Here is a 17292-nt window from a genome sequence, read left to right as displayed (position 1 = left end):
CCTCCCTAATTCTCCCTCTTCATAACCTTTTATATTTGGTTTAAATGGCTTTGTTTGTTTCTGCAGCCGCAGATCAAACAAGCTAGCCCCAGGCAGTACATAGTCACTCTGAAATAGTAACAAAGAGAGAGGGAGAAAAAAAAGAGGCACAAATAGAAAGTCTGGAGCTTTTGAATGCCTGAATGGTCTGCCTAGCTTTCTACGGACCATGTGGCATTGAAGGTCACATTTTGTGCCATCAGAAAGGGCGTTTCACCTGGAGTGGTGATTAGAGCATTTGAATTTCACATTTATTTCCTGTTTTCCATTTACATAGTATTATACTCAAGAAGGGTCTTTGCTATACTTGCTGTATTTTTAAGGATTTACTTTCTTGGAAAACATAGTCTTCCATTTGGATATTTACCTTCGAGGTGAATTTGGCCAATAATATAAAGCAATAGGTTTTCCAAAAGCCTGCAGCCAGTAATGGCTGAGCTTGGAGGGGGTGGCTTTGCTAGAGAATTCCAGAGCCAGAGGGGTGATGGAGCTGAGCTCTGTTGTCCTTAGGAGGAGCTGGATGGGCTCTGTGCAGCGGGCAGATGGGTGGCAGATTGCAACCCTAGATAGTTTATCGCCCAGCAGGATGCTTTATTGATTGTTTGAAATCTGATCAGAACCAAGAGGTATCAGGTCATATGTGCTTGTTGAGCAAGAACGAACAATTTGTGCTTCTTTTTGGTAGAAAAATACACAAAAATTAATTTATCTGGAGGCCAAATCTTTCTCCATATTTTTGTCCATAAAATGTCAGCAGGGGTGGAGCCAGGAAGCTGTCCTAGAGTTATAAGTAAATTACTCCTATTAATTTTGAGGACCATGCCTTTTGTGTCTCTGGAATTCAGTCATGGTTGATGGATTTCATGATTGACTAGGCTACACACTGACACAATTTCAATGTTACCTATCTGTGTCATAGGCAGGCTAGAATATATAAAATTGCCATATGTCTACATTTGTTTATTCCCAAGACTAATTGCTTTCTCAAGTAGGACAGTTATTTTGTTTTGTTAGAACCGTCAGTGGACTCATCTTTGACAAATGTGTTTGGATTTCAGAAGCTTTGAATTTCATATCTGGGAGCTATAGCATTGGCCAGTACTTTGAAGTGTACTGATAAATTTGATCAAAGCCTATGAAATTTTATAGAGTAAACGAATAATCATCCCATGAGAGCAGCGTAATGTAAAATTTTAATAAGCTCTATTAAATATAATTTCTTCATGAGGGTATTTTCTGATATGTCATTTTTAGTTATAAACCTATACTAAGATGAATAGTTATAAAAATTTCTGATTCTAATCATCCTTCCCTAATCATTTGAAGAATAACATGGTGATCCTGAGAGGTGATCTAGCAAAACTTTTATGACCACTCCCCAGTTGGAGCCTGATGCTTAAAACCTGATAAGTACATTCAAAACAGTTGTGGTCACAGGCTCAGAGGACATTTCCTCAGGATGTGTTTAAGGCTCCAGGATTTACATTGGTCCTGGTACTGTCCTTATTTGGCACCAGAAGCTCCTCCCCACTAGTTGGTGATCAGAGTAACTCTGTGGGTCTGAGGGAAAAGGAAGCAAGCTGTGCAGAAGAGAAGAGACATAAACGTTAACGTCTTCATTTGTGAAACAGTGGAAATGTTAGCTCCTGCTTACAAGATTGTTTTAAGGATCAAATACAAAAAAAGTATAAAAAGCACTTAAATGGTGGCTAGGACATTATTGTTGTTATGTAGGTTTTAAAAGATTGATGAACGAAAAGGCAAAGCAGATTCCTCCAGGAGAAGATTTCTGGGAGAAGGTGGGGAAGGGGGCTGCTGGCCTAAGCTCCCCACCCCAACGCAGAGGCCCTCCTGTCCTCCCACCGCTCTCCCCTCTGAGGGGTTGTGATTCAGGGCACACTCGCAGCCTTGAGCTCGGTGGCTCTCCTCAGCCCTCCAGGCCTTCCCTGTCATCACCGGGTGAATGGAGACTCAGGTGGAAGTGCAGGCTGGCGGATGGATGGCATGATCTGGTTGTCTTGGTACCAACAGAGCACTTTAAGAATACTAAATGATTTTTTAAATTTCTGGCATGATGTTTAGATATCACCTGGATCATGTAGTTTCCTTGACTTTACAGTTCAGGAAACTGAGCTGTAAAGTGATTCAGGGACCAGCCTATGGTCAGAAAGCTGTTTACGACTGGAATGCCAGGGTTCTGTATTCTGTAATCTCATTTGATGGGGTCCCTAATCCTGCTCCTAGTTCCTCTCTGATTGCATCTTCTACTTACTCCCTCTTTCCTCTCCCTACTCTAGCCACATTCCTTCCTGCCCCAGGGCCTTTGTAAGTGCCTGCCTCTGTTAAGCATGTTCTCTCCCTGGACTTTGCATTCTTGGATCCTTCTCAGCACTCTAATTTCAGTTTATCTGCCACCTGCTTAGCGAGGCCCTCACTGACTATACACTTTAAAGTAGAATCCATGGGCTGCTACCATGGTTCCCATTTTACTGTCTCCCAGTACCTACCATTATCTAGTTTCTCTTGTTTATTGGGTGGTTTGTTTATTGTCTGTCCTTCTGCTCATGTCCTTGGCTTCATGAGAGCAGGAACATCCCTCAGTTCATCTCTGTACTTAGAGCTATACTGCAGACACAGTAGGAGTTCAGTACGTATTTGACAAATGAATAAATTAAAAAATACATGTTCCAGTTAAAATCTATCAAAGGCAGTGCCTAAGTGTTCCTTGCCAGGGCTGGCAGCTCCTGCCAGCATAGAGGGTATTGCTGCATGGAGGGCTCTGCCCTTCTGGGAATGGTGCACTGGTGATGAAGACTCAGGCAGGCACTTACAGAGCCTTACTCCATCCCAGGAAGAGAATAAGAAGCATTTTACTTGTGTGAACTCATTCGGACATTACACCAGCTTGTGAGGTGGAGACAGTTATTTTCCCATTTTACAGATGAGGAAATTAAGGCCCAGGAAGGGGAAGTCACCTCCTCAAGGGTATAGGGCTAGTATGTGGTAGAGCTGGGATTTAAGCGCAGGCAGGTGCTGTGCTGCTCTCCACTGGCGTGGTTCACAACCTCTGAGAAACATATCACTGTAGGTGCTAGGTCACCGGGGTTGTCCTCAGCCCTCCTATGGGTCAGGTCGTCTTCACCGGCAAAGACTAGAACCAAATGGCCTACGTTGTCCTTGCTGCTCTCATGCATTTCCTTCCCCTGCTCTCACTGTTCTCCCCTGGCCAGGCCACACGAGGCTCAGAGCTCGTCTGCTGGGCTCCTTCCATTTGGTTCAGTGAGTGGCAGGCTCACCTGTGATACCAAGATGGCTATTAGCTCACCCTGTTTCCGTCTTCCCATCTTAGGTACCATATCAGTGAACAGCAGGCGCACGCCATTCACCGCCAGTGGGGAGAGCGAGATCCTGGACCTGGAGGGGGACATGTACCTGGGTGGGCTGCCGGAGAACCGGGCTGGCCTCATCCTCCCCACCGAGCTCTGGACTGCCATGCTCAACTACGGCTACGTGGGCTGCATCCGCGACCTGTTCATCGATGGGCGCAGCAAGAATATCCGGCAGCTGGCGGAGATGCAGAACGCGGCAGGTGTCAAGTCCTCCTGTTCACGGATGAGCGCTAAGCAGTGTGACAGCTACCCCTGCAAGAACAACGCTGTGTGCAAGGATGGCTGGAACCGCTTCATCTGCGACTGCACGGGCACCGGCTACTGGGGGAGAACCTGCGAAAGGGGTGAGTGACCCTTGGCGGTGGCTTGCTGGGCCTGATAGGGTGACGTACCGTGCTTGTGTCCCTGGATAGATCCTGCTTGCTTGCTTCTGACGACCAGAGTGTCCCTGGGTTCCCTGGGTTCCAGATTAGACCCTTTCTAGTTCCACAGGCTTGGCTGTGTTGGAGTGGAGATGGGTCGTGGTAAGGGAAATGTTAGAATAAATATTTCCAAGATGATCATACTTTTTTGGTTAAACATTAGGCATCCTCTATTTAGAACTGACGGATACTTCCCTGTTGGGTTTTCAGATGAGCTAGCCAACTGGCTGTTTTGTTTATTCATTTAACTCACTTATTCATGCTTTTTGGTGCTTTCTACAGGCTAGCTCTTGGGTTAGGCATTAGAAATACACCATTGAACAAGGTAGACCAAACCCTGTTCTCACTGAGTTGCTGCCTAGTGAAATATTTGGGCATTAAATAATCACAAATAGGGTAAGTTTTATAAGAAGCAGTGTGATATATTGATTAAAAACAAGAACTCCTGGGCCAGACTGGGTGAGAATCTGACTCTCATGGAGGGATGTGAAGTTTATCAAGATAGTATTTTTGGGACTTGATTTCCTCATCTGTAAAATAAGGATAACCAGGTACCTACAAGGTATTTGTGATGATTAAGTGAAATTAAGAGGTTCCTGGACAATGAAAAACATTTAATAAATATTAGTGAAGGTTATAGTCATAATTATTATTATCAATATCATTAGAGGGAATATAGAAGTTAAGGAGGCTTTTGCAATGGGACCCAACGTACTTTAGAGGTTCATAGAAACTTTCTTCAAGGAAGAAATATAAGTTGAGACTTGAAATATAAGTGGGAGTTAGCCTGACAAAGAGGTTGAAAGAAGGCAGGCAAATGTCTCAGGAAAACAGCATGTACCAGGGACAGGAATAAGAGACCATCGCACAACTGAGGGATAGATCTAAATTCACAGTGGATAGAGGTGGCTGAAAAGATGGGGACCAAACAGTGGGGGCTAATCCTTTAGAAGAGGCCAGAATGCTGCAAGAGGCCCCTTTCCATTTACTCCTTTAGCATCTTACATTTGCACTAAATTTGCAGGTTAGGTAAATGTACAGGGATAAAGGTAAGAAGAGACAACATGGAGAGACAAGGAGGTTCTGGTCTATAGGCTTGCCAATATGCAGCTTAAGTTTATTCTTTTATATGCCAAGCATACAGAATCAAGCTGGCTGTCCATCAGTTCCCAACCTATTTTATATAAGAGGATAATTTACATAGTTATCAAGTGTTTGCTGCGACCTTAGCTCTAGGGCTTTGAGGGTACTGCATCTGTAATAGACATAGTTCCTGCTCTCAAGAAGCTTATCATTTATTCAGATGAGGAGCTGAGGCCTCAACACAGAAACAATAATAAAATGATACCAAGCAGCAGCATGGACTCTGTTGGTGAACTGGACTAGAAGGACATGGAGATTCAGAGAAGAGAAGAGGGATTGGCAGGGTATTTATCCCTAAAGACTACCAGTGGCCAGGATTGTCCAATCACCAGAAGTCTGGTGATGAGGAAGAATCCTGGAAGAAGCCTGGAACAGAAGCTGAATGACCAGTTAAAGATGTTTCCAAGGAGGGATTTTCATGAGGTCAACTGTATTACTAGGTAAAGGATGTTTCAAGAGAAAAGTACACCTCCCTTTACAACTGGATCAAAAACAGGACACAGGGAATTGGGGTGAAAGAAGAAGAGAGAGCTTTCTTGGAGCTTATGGGATTTAAATTCAGATTCACTGAATTTTCAAAGCAGCAATGACGAGAACATGAGCTAATAAGTAAGATGACGAGGCAGCCATCTGGAACAGAAGTAAGCCATATGGGGCTGGTCAGTCCATCAAGCTCCTGGACTCTTTCCAAATCTCTCTCTAGGGTGCTGGTTTAAGTGGATAGAAAGGTCATTTGATCTCTGAGATGCAAGAGGCAGGGTGTTGCACATCTTCTACCATCTACGAAGTGATAGAAAAACCAAAGGTCACTTCAGGCATCTCACTTCTTCCTCTTGGACCTCTTCCCAATTCAAGGGCCTTGTGGTTGCCGAAGACAGGCATCAGTGACTATACCCAGCTGTGCAAGGTGTCTGAGCTCACCTATTTCAAGGGCAAATCAATGGGAGTTGGTCCAAGATTTGCCAAGTACAGTGAAAGTCACTGCACCTTTTACATTGTCACTTCTGACTAGTCATTAAAGGGCAGCTGATTGGGGATATATGAAGGACAATTATTCCTGGTACAGTGCAGCCAAGAGTCATCCATTCTGGCCAGATGAGAAGGAGGCTAGCAAATTTAAGACATTTGATCTATAGATCACTCAAATCCCAGATGGTTCAACTGATTGTTTTGTTCACCCACTAATTGTTTTTTGGCCCTGTATTGTTCCTGACACCATGTTCAGAATGAATCAGTGGAGTGTAAAAATGATAGGACTCCACTGTGCTAGCAAAGCAAATACAGCTTCCCAATGACATTGTCCTTCTTTATGGAAGCTGATTCCTCAGTGGAGATGCTTCTGAGTATCTTTTATTCATTTTCATACATGCAGCAGACATTTACTGAAACTCTAGTATATTCCAGGCACTGTATTAGATGCTGGGAATGCAAAGAAATTGACATAACCCCTAATTTTGATCAAGGGGTGTATAGTCCTTCGAGGGAAACAAAGGGAAATGTGGGAGATGTGCTCGTGTGTGGTGGATGTTGTGCTAGATGTCTGTAGGAGGGCAGTTGGGCAAACAGCTGGGAGAGGCTGTGTCTACATGAGAGTGAAGGTTGGGAAAAGGAGACCTGAGATCTCTTGGATTTTCTTGTCTATTTCTAACAAACCTATGGCCTCTCTCTATCTTTGACCCTCAGTATCAGCTATAGGTATTTCAGAAGAGTGCTGAAGGAAAAGTGTTGACTTTCTTTATAAAGGAGCGCGATCACCTTTGCATCAAGGAATGCTGCCCCACCCACCATAACCTCATCAGCCTGGTCTTTTGGTTTACAGTTCTCTCTAATTTCCTAGAAGCATTAACACTAAGCCTAGAATTGGTCATTTGCATGAAGTGTGATGGGAGTAAGACAATTCCTGCAGCAGTGTGACCTATCCAGCCCAGACCCTATATTTGGGTTTCATAGTAGGGTCAGTCCCTTGGTATTGCTGGCCTCACAACAGGAACAGTAGTATTAGAAAGAAGCACTTGCTTATGGAAAATGGATAAAGCATAGGTGGGATGCTGAAAACTGATATCCAGAGAAAAAGCAGAGTTGGCAATGGCCCAGGTCAGACACTAAATTAGCATAGCCCAAGATCTCAAGCAAGTGAGCAAGTAGATCAGTCTAAGCGACAGCTTCCTTAGCAGGTCGAAATGTCAGCCCAAGACAAGGGAATGAGGCAAGGGAACCAGGAAATATATGACTCTATGAGGCTAAGGTTAATTTGCATGAATATCTTTCTCTTGTAGTATAAATGGGTGACTCTTGCTTGTTCCTGCACAAGAGTGATTCTACTGCCTGTGAAGATGAGCGGCCCTAAATCTCTAAATCTCGGCTGTAACAATTGGCTTGGTGTTATATTTAAATTTTTTCAGCATGATATGATACTATTCTAAGATGATGTAGATATGTCTACCCATCCTAGTTTTTCTGCTGTAGCTCTTTTGGTTTGTTATTCATAGTGAAGTGGGAGACATCTCCATGACCTAAAAAGCAAAGGCCTGTTTTAACTACTTATGCCAGTCAGTTTGGTTGGAATGCTTTAATCTTCTGAAAGACCACCTGCCATCCTGTGAAGTCCTGTTGTACAGATGAATCCTTCCAGCTTGTCTGCCTTAAGAATATACGATTAACTGACCTGAGACAGTGTAGGCATCTTCTCCTTGTCAGCATAGCCAAACTGTTTAGTTCAGATGGTGGGAGTCGAGTATCAATAGACAAAACTATGGATCTGATTTGCTTGTGGACCATTGAGCTTCAAATTTGAAGCTGCTGCAGGTTCTACCTTCTGGAAGCCTGGATGGCTTTTTCTGAATGTATGCCATCATTTATTTAGCAAGAAAGAAAACAGGGCTCAGCAAGTCCATCCCTATGACAAGAGAAATAATCTACGGCCCAGTGCTTAGAGTGAGGATGGCCTAATGGTTAGCTCGTGGATTTTAGAGTCAGTTAGACCTGGGTTCCTGTGTTGGCTCTGTCACTGACTAGCTAGGTGATGTACAACAACTTTCTCTCTTCATACTCTTAAGCCTCAGTTTCCTTATCTGTCAAATGGGGACAGTACTATTTTCCAGGTAAGGTTTCTCTTGGTTGCAAGCTGCAGAATGGACGATGATTAACAGAGTCAAGGAAGAGGATTTCCTGCATGATTCCCTAGAGAGGGATCAGTCAAATGAAGAGCCCACTAACTACATCTTAAAAAGGGAAGCAGAGCACTTCTGGGGATCCCAAGGCATTGTGACTGAAGTGATTTATCTCTCCTAACCTCCAAGTTCTGGATTTTTCCATTCGGAGTTTACATTTTCTGAAAAGGGAACCTGATGGGCCCAGTTTGGTTCATTTGTCTGACCTTCCACCAGTCAGCTCTGTCTAGGTGGGAGATATATATGTGTATATACATATTTCCCAGAGAGGTACAAAAGAAATGCCTTACCCCAAATTGTGAGGGAACTGACAGACCAAGTAAGGACTTGAACAGGTCCAGCCTGGAGAGTAAATGAGTCTTACTAAGGGGTTTCTTATGGAGTGGTGGACAGACAGTTAACTCTACTGAAGTTGCCACCCCCCAACCTGTCTGGCTGGCTTTTATCAGGGAAGCGGAAAGGGGCTACATGCAGTGGAGCATGTAAGCACAGAGCTGCTGCTCTTACCTTGAGTTTTGATGGACTCATAAACATCCCTGCACTGCTTGGCTCTCCAGCCTCCAGGGTGAGGTGAGGGAGTAACCCCCTCCCCTTCCCTGGGAATGCAGCCCAGCAGTTTGTCATTTAAAATGGCTACTTTAATCAAATTGGCTTTACTTTAGTCAGGTTTCAATCATCTATACTACAATATATAAAATCTTACTGAATGATTTTCTTAGTGCTCTTTCATAGCTGAGCTTGGGGTACCCTGACCCCGAGTTAAAGTTAGTATCACTTTAACTTGGAGTAGCTGCAGAATGGTTAAAATTCATGATTCCTGGCTCTTAAACCATCATACTTTCCATGATGCTGAGCAGCCTTCCCATCTTGTGAGATAGTAAAATCACTGCAGGAAAAACAGTGCATTATGTTGCCCCACAGTCTCTAGCCCTGTGTTGTATACATACAAGGTAGTTATTAAGGGTTGGAAGGCCCCAGTCCTCTGTCCTGGTCTCCTCTTGGTCCTCATAGTCTCTCTGATGTCCTCATCTGTTCCCAAGGTGGCAAAGGTCATCTATATGTCAGTGACTCCCAAATCAGGATCTCTAGCCTGGCACTCTCTCTGGAATCCCAGATTTCTATATCCAGTTGCATACTTGACATCTCCATTTGGATATTGGATAGGTATCTTAATCATGACATTGAAAGCCATTGAGTTCCTCCTCCCTGCCTTAGATTTTTTGACTTTTAGTTTTTCCCATCTCAGTGAATGGCATCACAATTATCCTTGGCATGTTCCTTGATTTTTCTCCCACCTCACCCATTCTTTCTCAGCAGGTTCCTCATCTTAACCCACCTTGCATCTGTCCCCTTCTCTCCCTCTGCACCACCACTGATGTCTTCTTTGGACAATGAGACAGCATGTCATCTGATTATGAAAAGTTCAAATTCATTTTGTGCCTTCTATAGAGGATTAAAGTTAGATTATTAAAATGTCTACATATTCAACACATTCCTACCTCAAGTAGCTTTAATTTCAGTGGACTTTGGTCCTCCAAATTATAGGAAATCTATGATACATCTTTGGATTAACCTCAGCATTCACAGAGCCATTCCATAAATAGGTGTCTATCTCCTTTCTTTACCAAACTTGGAGAATTGAATTGTGAAGATAGAAATTTGTGGAAGACATTGTTTCAGCTCTTCACTAGTTCACAGTCTAGTGGAGGGGTCATCTGAAAATTGTAATGCAGTCTATCAAGGACACCAATTTAGGGAATAATCATAGGAAAGAAAGCAAAATATGTCCAACATGATAAAGCACTTTATAACTGGTTCTGGACCCACTGGGGTCTGCTCAGACTGACTAAGTGGTGTGTGAACAAAAGTCAAGGTCAAATATAATAATGTGGGTTGCTTTCACTGGTTCCAGTACCACTGAAGATTTGCCCCCATTCCCTAGGGGTACCCAGGTCCTTTATTTAGATACATGACCTTGAGTTTCTTACTTGGATACTCTGGCCTCTCTGTTCTGCAACAATAAAATGAAGCAATTGCCTTTCCTGCTGTCTCAGGGCCCTTTCAGTTCTAAAACTCTGTGCTTCTCAAATGTCATCAGCTTGGCAATGCCTTCCCTTATCCCAAGTAGAGGGGTAAAGGTGAGTGAGGAGTATGAGTCCTTGTTCTGGGCAGTCTGCAGAACTGTCTGGGCTAGGAAGCTGGGTTTAGTTATATCAGCACTGCAGTGGAGTATCGCCTCTGATTCACTTATGTAAGAAAATGAGCATGTTGCTGTACTGAGAATACTTCAGGCTCATAATACACAAGTATTAATTGGTAGATCAATGAATAGAACCTTGGATTTCTTAAGAGCTTTAAAAGCCTATCTTCCTTTCAATCCATTGTTTGCCCCTTTTGGTGGGTAATTGACATGTATCAGATAAAGGGGCTTCTCAAGAAATATTCAGTTCATCATCATCAACCAGCATATCCCTATTTTTTCTTATCCTTTGGTGCTTAAGTCATGTGACAGCTGCTAAGAGCTGCATCACACCTGCTATTGATTGTGGTTCTGTAAAATACAGGGATATGGTGGCCATTTATATTGCCATTGTGTACCTTTATTTACTGCCTTTGCTAAAAGCTGCTTAACTTCCAACAGACATCTGCCCGTTATGGATGCAATAAATTGAGAAGCGGTTAAATTAATGAGAAACAAGTGCTTCATAATATAACACAAGGGGATTGTCATAGTCTTTTCTAGTGTGTCTGGCTTCATGTGTCTTTTTACAGATGAATCCTTTCTTGCTCCAGTCTGGATTAAGAGGAAAGGAAAGTTAAGAGATCTGCTATTTATTGAATGAAATTATATGCCTGTTCTTTATTAAGTTCTTAACACACACTGTCCCACTTAACCCTCACATCTACTCTGCAAGCTGCATATTATGATCCTCATTTCTAGATGAAGAAATTAAGGACCGATTTCATTCATTCCAAAGCACCTAGTAGGCACTGTGTGTCAGAGGCTGTGCTGAACCTTCAGGATGCAAAAACATTGACTTTTTTTGAAGCTCCTCATAAGTATGTCAATATGTTCTGATATCCAGGGCAAGTGGGACATAAATGTAGGGAGAAATCTCATGGACAACATCACAAATTGGGTGACCTTAGAGCTGAGAATTGGTGGAGTAACAGGAATCTCCTGGGTAGACTGGGCAATGTAAAAGCATCTGGGCAGAAGAAGCAGACATGCAAAGGTGACTTTGGTAAACAGGATGTTTTCCTTAAGGATGGAGTCTAAGACTTGAGGAGTGAGGAGAAAGAACTTGAGGGAATATTTTAAAAGGTGTGGCTGGGGGGACAGCAGGGCCAGTTGTGAAGCACCGTGCTTGTTCTCCCAACAGGTTTGGACTTTGTCTTCTAGGAGGCATGCCATTTTCAACAATGGGCTAACAAGTTCAGATCTCTGCAGCAGAAGATGGATAGGGTGTGGGAGACAGGAGACCAGCAGGTCACTGTGCATCAGTTCAGTTTGCCTTTGCATCAATTTGGAAATGAGAAACAAGAGCCCTGGGGTGGGGAGAATGAGGGTCGAGATTAGGAGACTGGGGAAACATCCAATTGATACTTAAGGGGCAATGGCAATAGGATTTAAAATGAATTGTATACAACTGAAGAGTGGCCAAGACTCGATTAGAACCAGGGTCTGGCCATTGAAGCCCATTGTTTCTTCCCTGTACTGCTCAGCAATCTCGAATCAGTGGGAGAATCTTGGGAGGAGTGAGGAAACAAAGAAGGAGGTATAGCTAGGAGTCACCTACACAGGCTGTTGCTACTCTAAACAGATGTGACATACCCTCTCTCTCTGCCTCAGTTTCCATGTTTGCCTCTGAGAATATCAGCAATGGCTGCTTCATGAGCTTGTTGGGAGCCTCTGTTATAGAGTCACAGCGTATGATGTGCCCACATAGACAGTTAGCCAACATGCCCCTTTTTGAATCTAGAATTCAGCAATTCAAGAATGAAAAATCCTCTGGCTGGTATTTTTATTCCATTTTTTTTCTTGTGTTGTAGAAATGACCTAGCTCTGGCTTCTATGTTTAAGCATATGAAATAGGCTAGAATTTAAAGGTGGGAAGGAAGGTTGCACCAGAAGAGAAAATACCAAAGCAAGCTTTTCTCTACACTTCAAATGGTTTGTATTTGGAATCAAGACATGACTAGTGTAATCCCAAGATTTTTAAGAATTATGTCAAAATGCTAATGTTACTGAGATTATCTCAAGTAAGCTTTGGCATACATTTGGGGAAAAATAAATTGTAACTTTTTTGTGTTGTGAAAGTGACTCTATTTGAGATTAAGCTAAAAGAGTCTTTCCTTGGAGATAGAAAAGTGAGATTTTTAATTTCTCCATATTCCAGTCTCTTATTAGAACTTTACAGTGACATCTAATACCAAGGACTGTGTAAGTGTATGTGCATGTGTGTAGAGTGCATGTGTATAGTTTCCCTCTACTTTCTGAGATGTTTTTCTGTTATCAAGGGTTCCATTTTATTCCAATCTGGAACTATTAAGGGAAAGAAATAACAGACGTGTAATAATCATGAATGGAAGGCCCAAACTTAAAATCTAAACTGGATTGACCCAAAGAAAACGAGAGTATAAATGGTATGAAATTACTCATCTTGACAGAGTCTCAAATATTACCTAGAACTACTACCACCCCCAATTCTAGGTGAGGAAAGTGAAAACTGCAGGTAGAAAATGAGTTTCCAAAAAAATAGGGTCTAATATTCTCAACCCCTCATTTTGGTTCTCTTATAGTTAGATTTTTTCAAAGAAATATGCACATATAGTATCTGTGCATACTGTGTGAAGATACATGTTTGTGTCCCTGCGGCCTACTAAGCAGTAGAATCATGGCATTGTAGCAAAGGCATTTGGTCCATCTCCAATAATTCATTCATGGTACATTTCATTTGAAACGTCAGCAACTGATTTAAGAGAAGAAACAGGAAGGGAAAAGATATGTGTACATTTGTCCTCTCTTTCTTTCATCAGCCCGTCTTACTCCATGAATGACAAATAAACCCACCCCAACAGACAGGATTTTGAAGTGACAAGTGCATCTGGGGCTTGGGGCCAGAAACCCTGGGTGTGAGTGGCCCTTTAAAGGCACCCTTCTGTGGGCTGTTGGACAGCTATTTCCTTGGCAAGGAGATGCAATCTTTCTTGGAGAAGATCATTTCATGCTTCTTAGCATGTTTAACCTTTATCGCAAGGCATTCTCATCAAAATGACAAACCCCAGCAGAGCCTTCTGAGAGGCCAGTAAATCAGAAACCTTGTGAAATCTGTGGGATTAGCATGCTTCCCCCTCTGCGTTACCCCAGGGAATAAAAGGCCAGTGCCTTTCAGATTTCAGTCTTCTCTGTAGACCCCTTTCCTGGAGCTTCCTGCTGTGGCCCACTGGTATTTGAATATTGTTTGCATATGGTTGCCCCTGGCCCCATACTAACACCAGCTGAGGCCAGCAGGTTCTTCATCTCCATCGGCAATATTGTAAGGGAAAGCTCAATGCTCTGATGTTTGCCTCATTGAATTCTCTCCGTCCCTGAAGTCTTCCTTTCTGGGGGTGAAGATAGGGGCTGGCTCTTAATAACTCTTTCATATCGCCTTTCCACATGTGGTGTGGCATGCTGTTTATGTCCGGGACCTCATCTCCAGCGGGCTGTCCCTGCTCCCCTTCTCCCGTTTCCTCAGTCGATAATGAAACTTCTTTCACATGTAGCCTAACCTCTGCAGCCACTGTGGAAATCTACAAAGTTGAGTCGAGTCAAGTCTCTTTTGAGAGCCTAAGTGGAAGGGGAAAAGATTGATGAGTAGAAATCCAGGTAATAAAAACACTTACCAGGGATTGGGGAGGGTGAGGGGGGTGATTTTTTTTATATCAGAATTTACAGATCCATATTTACAGTTGGAAAGGACCTCCGAGGTTTTTGAGTCCAACCCTATGTCTGATGCATGAACACCCTTGACAAAATCCCCAAAATATTGTATGGACTCTATGGGAACATTTACTGCTCTGTTTGCTGTACTGTGAATAGCTTCCTTAATCATTGCAACAACTGTATAAGATCGGTGCTATTTTCATTCTCAACTTACCTCTGAGAAATTAAGTTAGATGACTTGCTCAGGGTCACCTAGTTTTTCTGGGCTATCCATTCCTGAGCCCATTTTTCTATGATGAATATATTCTCCTGTTCCCAGTGATAAGGGAGCCCATCTCTTCAAGAAGAGCTATTTCATTTTGAATAGCAATAAATATTCGAAAAATCTCCCACTTACCATGAGCTGAAAATTTGAACTTAATTTCAGTAGATCCCAGCTCTATTCTTCTAATATTGCTCTTTTGATCTTGGGTCAGGCTTTGGAAACTACACAGGATTTATTCACCCAGTCAGCATTTACCTGGTACTTACTATGGTAGTTAGGAGACCTACGATATGTAGAACTGACCAAACCTAAACCCTCTTCTACAGTAAACCTCCAGTTATTTAAAGAGGACTCTCATTTTTCCACTGAAATACTGTCAGGCATTCTCAGGCTAAATCACTACTTTCTTGAACCCGTCCTCACCTGCTGTCATTTTGAGTTCCTTCATAATCCAGAAGTCACTGAAGGGACCGGAGGAAGGGGAGGAGGGGCTGAGCATTCCCTGAACAGAAGACCGGCTTCCCAGTACAAGGGAACTTTGTGAGTGAAGCAGCCTTTGCCCCTCAAGCAGCAGGCATGCATTGTTCATTCAGTACCCCATGTGATTATTGGACACTGTGGCATCATACAGACTGTGGGTTTGTGTGGCCAGTTGGATTCACTCGTATGTTTATGAGGGGGTGAATGCTTTTGCTAGTTTCTTACCCTGAAAAATAAAATGTCTTTGGCCGACAATACGCAGCATCACATTTATTGCCAGTCGTATTTCTCAAAATAGTCCTAGACTGAGTGGGTTAAATCACATATTTCAAAATCAAGACTAAATCTGTCTTTGGCCGTAGGAGCATTGCAGGGTATCAGCTGACACGGAAACCATGGTTTTGCCAAGTATTAGCTGATACAGAATCACAAATGCTAGACCTGGGCAGAAACCTTAAAAGTGATCTATTCCAGCGCTGATAATTTACGAAGGAAGAGCTGAGGTTCAGAGTGTCACATAAGCTGTCCAAAATCATACAGTCAGCCCTGGGAGGGACTCCTACCTCAGTATTTTGAATCCTGGGCCAGTGTTCTCATCCTGAAGCATGTGTGGAGGCGCTTTAGCTTTGTGCCTCTGGGCTGGTCCTCCTGCATAGCTGACAGCAGAATGCGTATGTAGTGCAACTGAGAACCTTTCTGCACAAGCTCAGTGGGTCCTGGTGATTTTTAAACGTGTAATGGCCCCTTTATTTATTGCAAATAGGCTAGGCAATTAATTCACAGTTAGCAACTTATGGCCTGGAAAATCTCATTACCCAAACCTTACATTATCGACACATCTGTTTAAAAAGAGATGTTTAAAGAAGTGGTTTGCATATCCAGATTCCTGATCATCACCAGGAAGGGAGGAACCACTGAAAGGCAACTTCGGAGGGAGTGTGGGGTTGTCATAGCCCCTGAAATTCACATCTAAGGGATAAAGAGAGGGAATTCACACTTATTGAATACCTACTATGTGTCAGGTATAATTTGGTGCCTGAGATGTGGAGCTTTGGAGTCATACAGAGCTAGATATAAATCCCAATTCTATCACCAATTACTGTGTGACCTTGGGTGTGTTTTTAATCTCTCTGAGTCTCTGTATCCTGATTTATAAAACAAGCTTATTTGGGATTGTTGTGAGGCTTAAACAAAGTGAGTATATAAAAATTTTGCCCAGAACCTGTGACTTTAAAGGGGTTCAATACATGGAGATGTATGTATCATTAAATTCTCTCATTTAAATTTTAGAACAAGCTTAAAAGCATGTGGTGTCATTCATATTTTTAAAATAATTAAACCAAGGCTCAGAAAGATCATATATCTTGTCATAGTTGTAAATGCTAGAAGTGGAACTTTTTTTAACCCATTCAGTTGGATTTTCTATTATATTTTGCCATTCTGTAAAATGGGAGGTCTTGGAAGTGGAAATCAGATACTTAGGAGAAGAAAAGAGCCATGGGAAATAGAAGGGGCCTTTTTTGTTTATCTTCCAACCCCGCGTATTCTCTGTTTTGAGACTTTCATGGGGTGAACCTAAGGAATAAGTGGACATGGAAGCTACTCATCTGGAGTAAATTCACAGTCTTCCCCATCCTCTTGCCCACATTCCTGGCTCCTGTGTAAAGAGGAGGAACTCAAGGTTCTAGGGGCTGGTCCAGCAAAGCATGAAATGGGTATAGCTTGGGACTCAGAAGACAAAGTTTGCCTAATCACAATTTAGGGCTACCATGTACCCTAACTCACACCTGAGTCCCCATGTCCATACATACACACACACATTCTTCAGCTCTAAAACTGGACCTCCCTAAATTTTGTTTTGCTTGTCTGTCTCCTGCACCAGACTGTGAGGCATCAAGCATGTATCAAGCATCCCAGTGCCAAGGACAGAAAAGGAGCTCAACTGGTGTTGGGGGCCTGTGTGCGGAAACGAAAAGATGATAGAAAGCCTAAATGAATGGGATTAACTCTAAGATTTGCTATACTGAAGTTACAATTCTGGTTTATACATGACAAATTTGGAGAAACTTGTGCCTGAACACCCCTCCTCGCCACCCTATGAGACACACACAGGTGGGCAGAAGTGGGGATGTGCCTCGAGGAGAATCATCTTGGAGCTCCCCAAGGCTGGGACCTAGCCTGCTGACCCTTAAGCAGGCTTACGCATCCAGGGCTGTCCTTGGTGAGAGGAGCCCCTAGTGGGTGATACCCTTTTCTCCCTCTTTACTCTAGTCCCTCCACTGACCCTCTTACTTTTCCCTTCTCCTCTTCTTTATCTCCTCTCTTCCTTATTGTTTCTTCTCTTTGCTGTCCATCTTTTAGGCTTGATACAGCAATACTGTCTACTTCCCTCCCAGAGGGATGACATTAGCTCTTGTTTATTCACAATGATTGGCCTGGGGGCTGCCATACAGTG

The 17292-nt window shown here is 43.0% G+C and overlaps 1 protein-coding gene across 32 annotated transcripts in view; it reads left to right on the top strand.

The window, feature by feature from the left end:
• NRXN3 (neurexin 3) overlaps positions 1–17292 on the top strand; it is a 1528794-nt gene that overhangs the window by 484379 nt on the left and 1027123 nt on the right. For all 32 annotated transcript variants that reach the window (XM_073242064.1, XM_073242063.1, XM_073242059.1 and 29 more), the window contains one exon: positions 3389–3772. In XM_073242064.1, coding sequence (XP_073098165.1) covers positions 3389–3772 — 384 coding nt within the window. The remainder of the gene's footprint in view (positions 1–3388; positions 3773–17292) is intronic.

This window comes from Manis javanica, chromosome 8 (genome assembly GCF_040802235.1).
Source record: "Manis javanica isolate MJ-LG chromosome 8, MJ_LKY, whole genome shotgun sequence".
In the NCBI taxonomy this organism is placed as follows: domain Eukaryota; kingdom Metazoa; phylum Chordata; class Mammalia; order Pholidota; family Manidae; genus Manis; species Manis javanica.
This window is presented reverse-complemented; position numbering and strand designations above follow the sequence as displayed.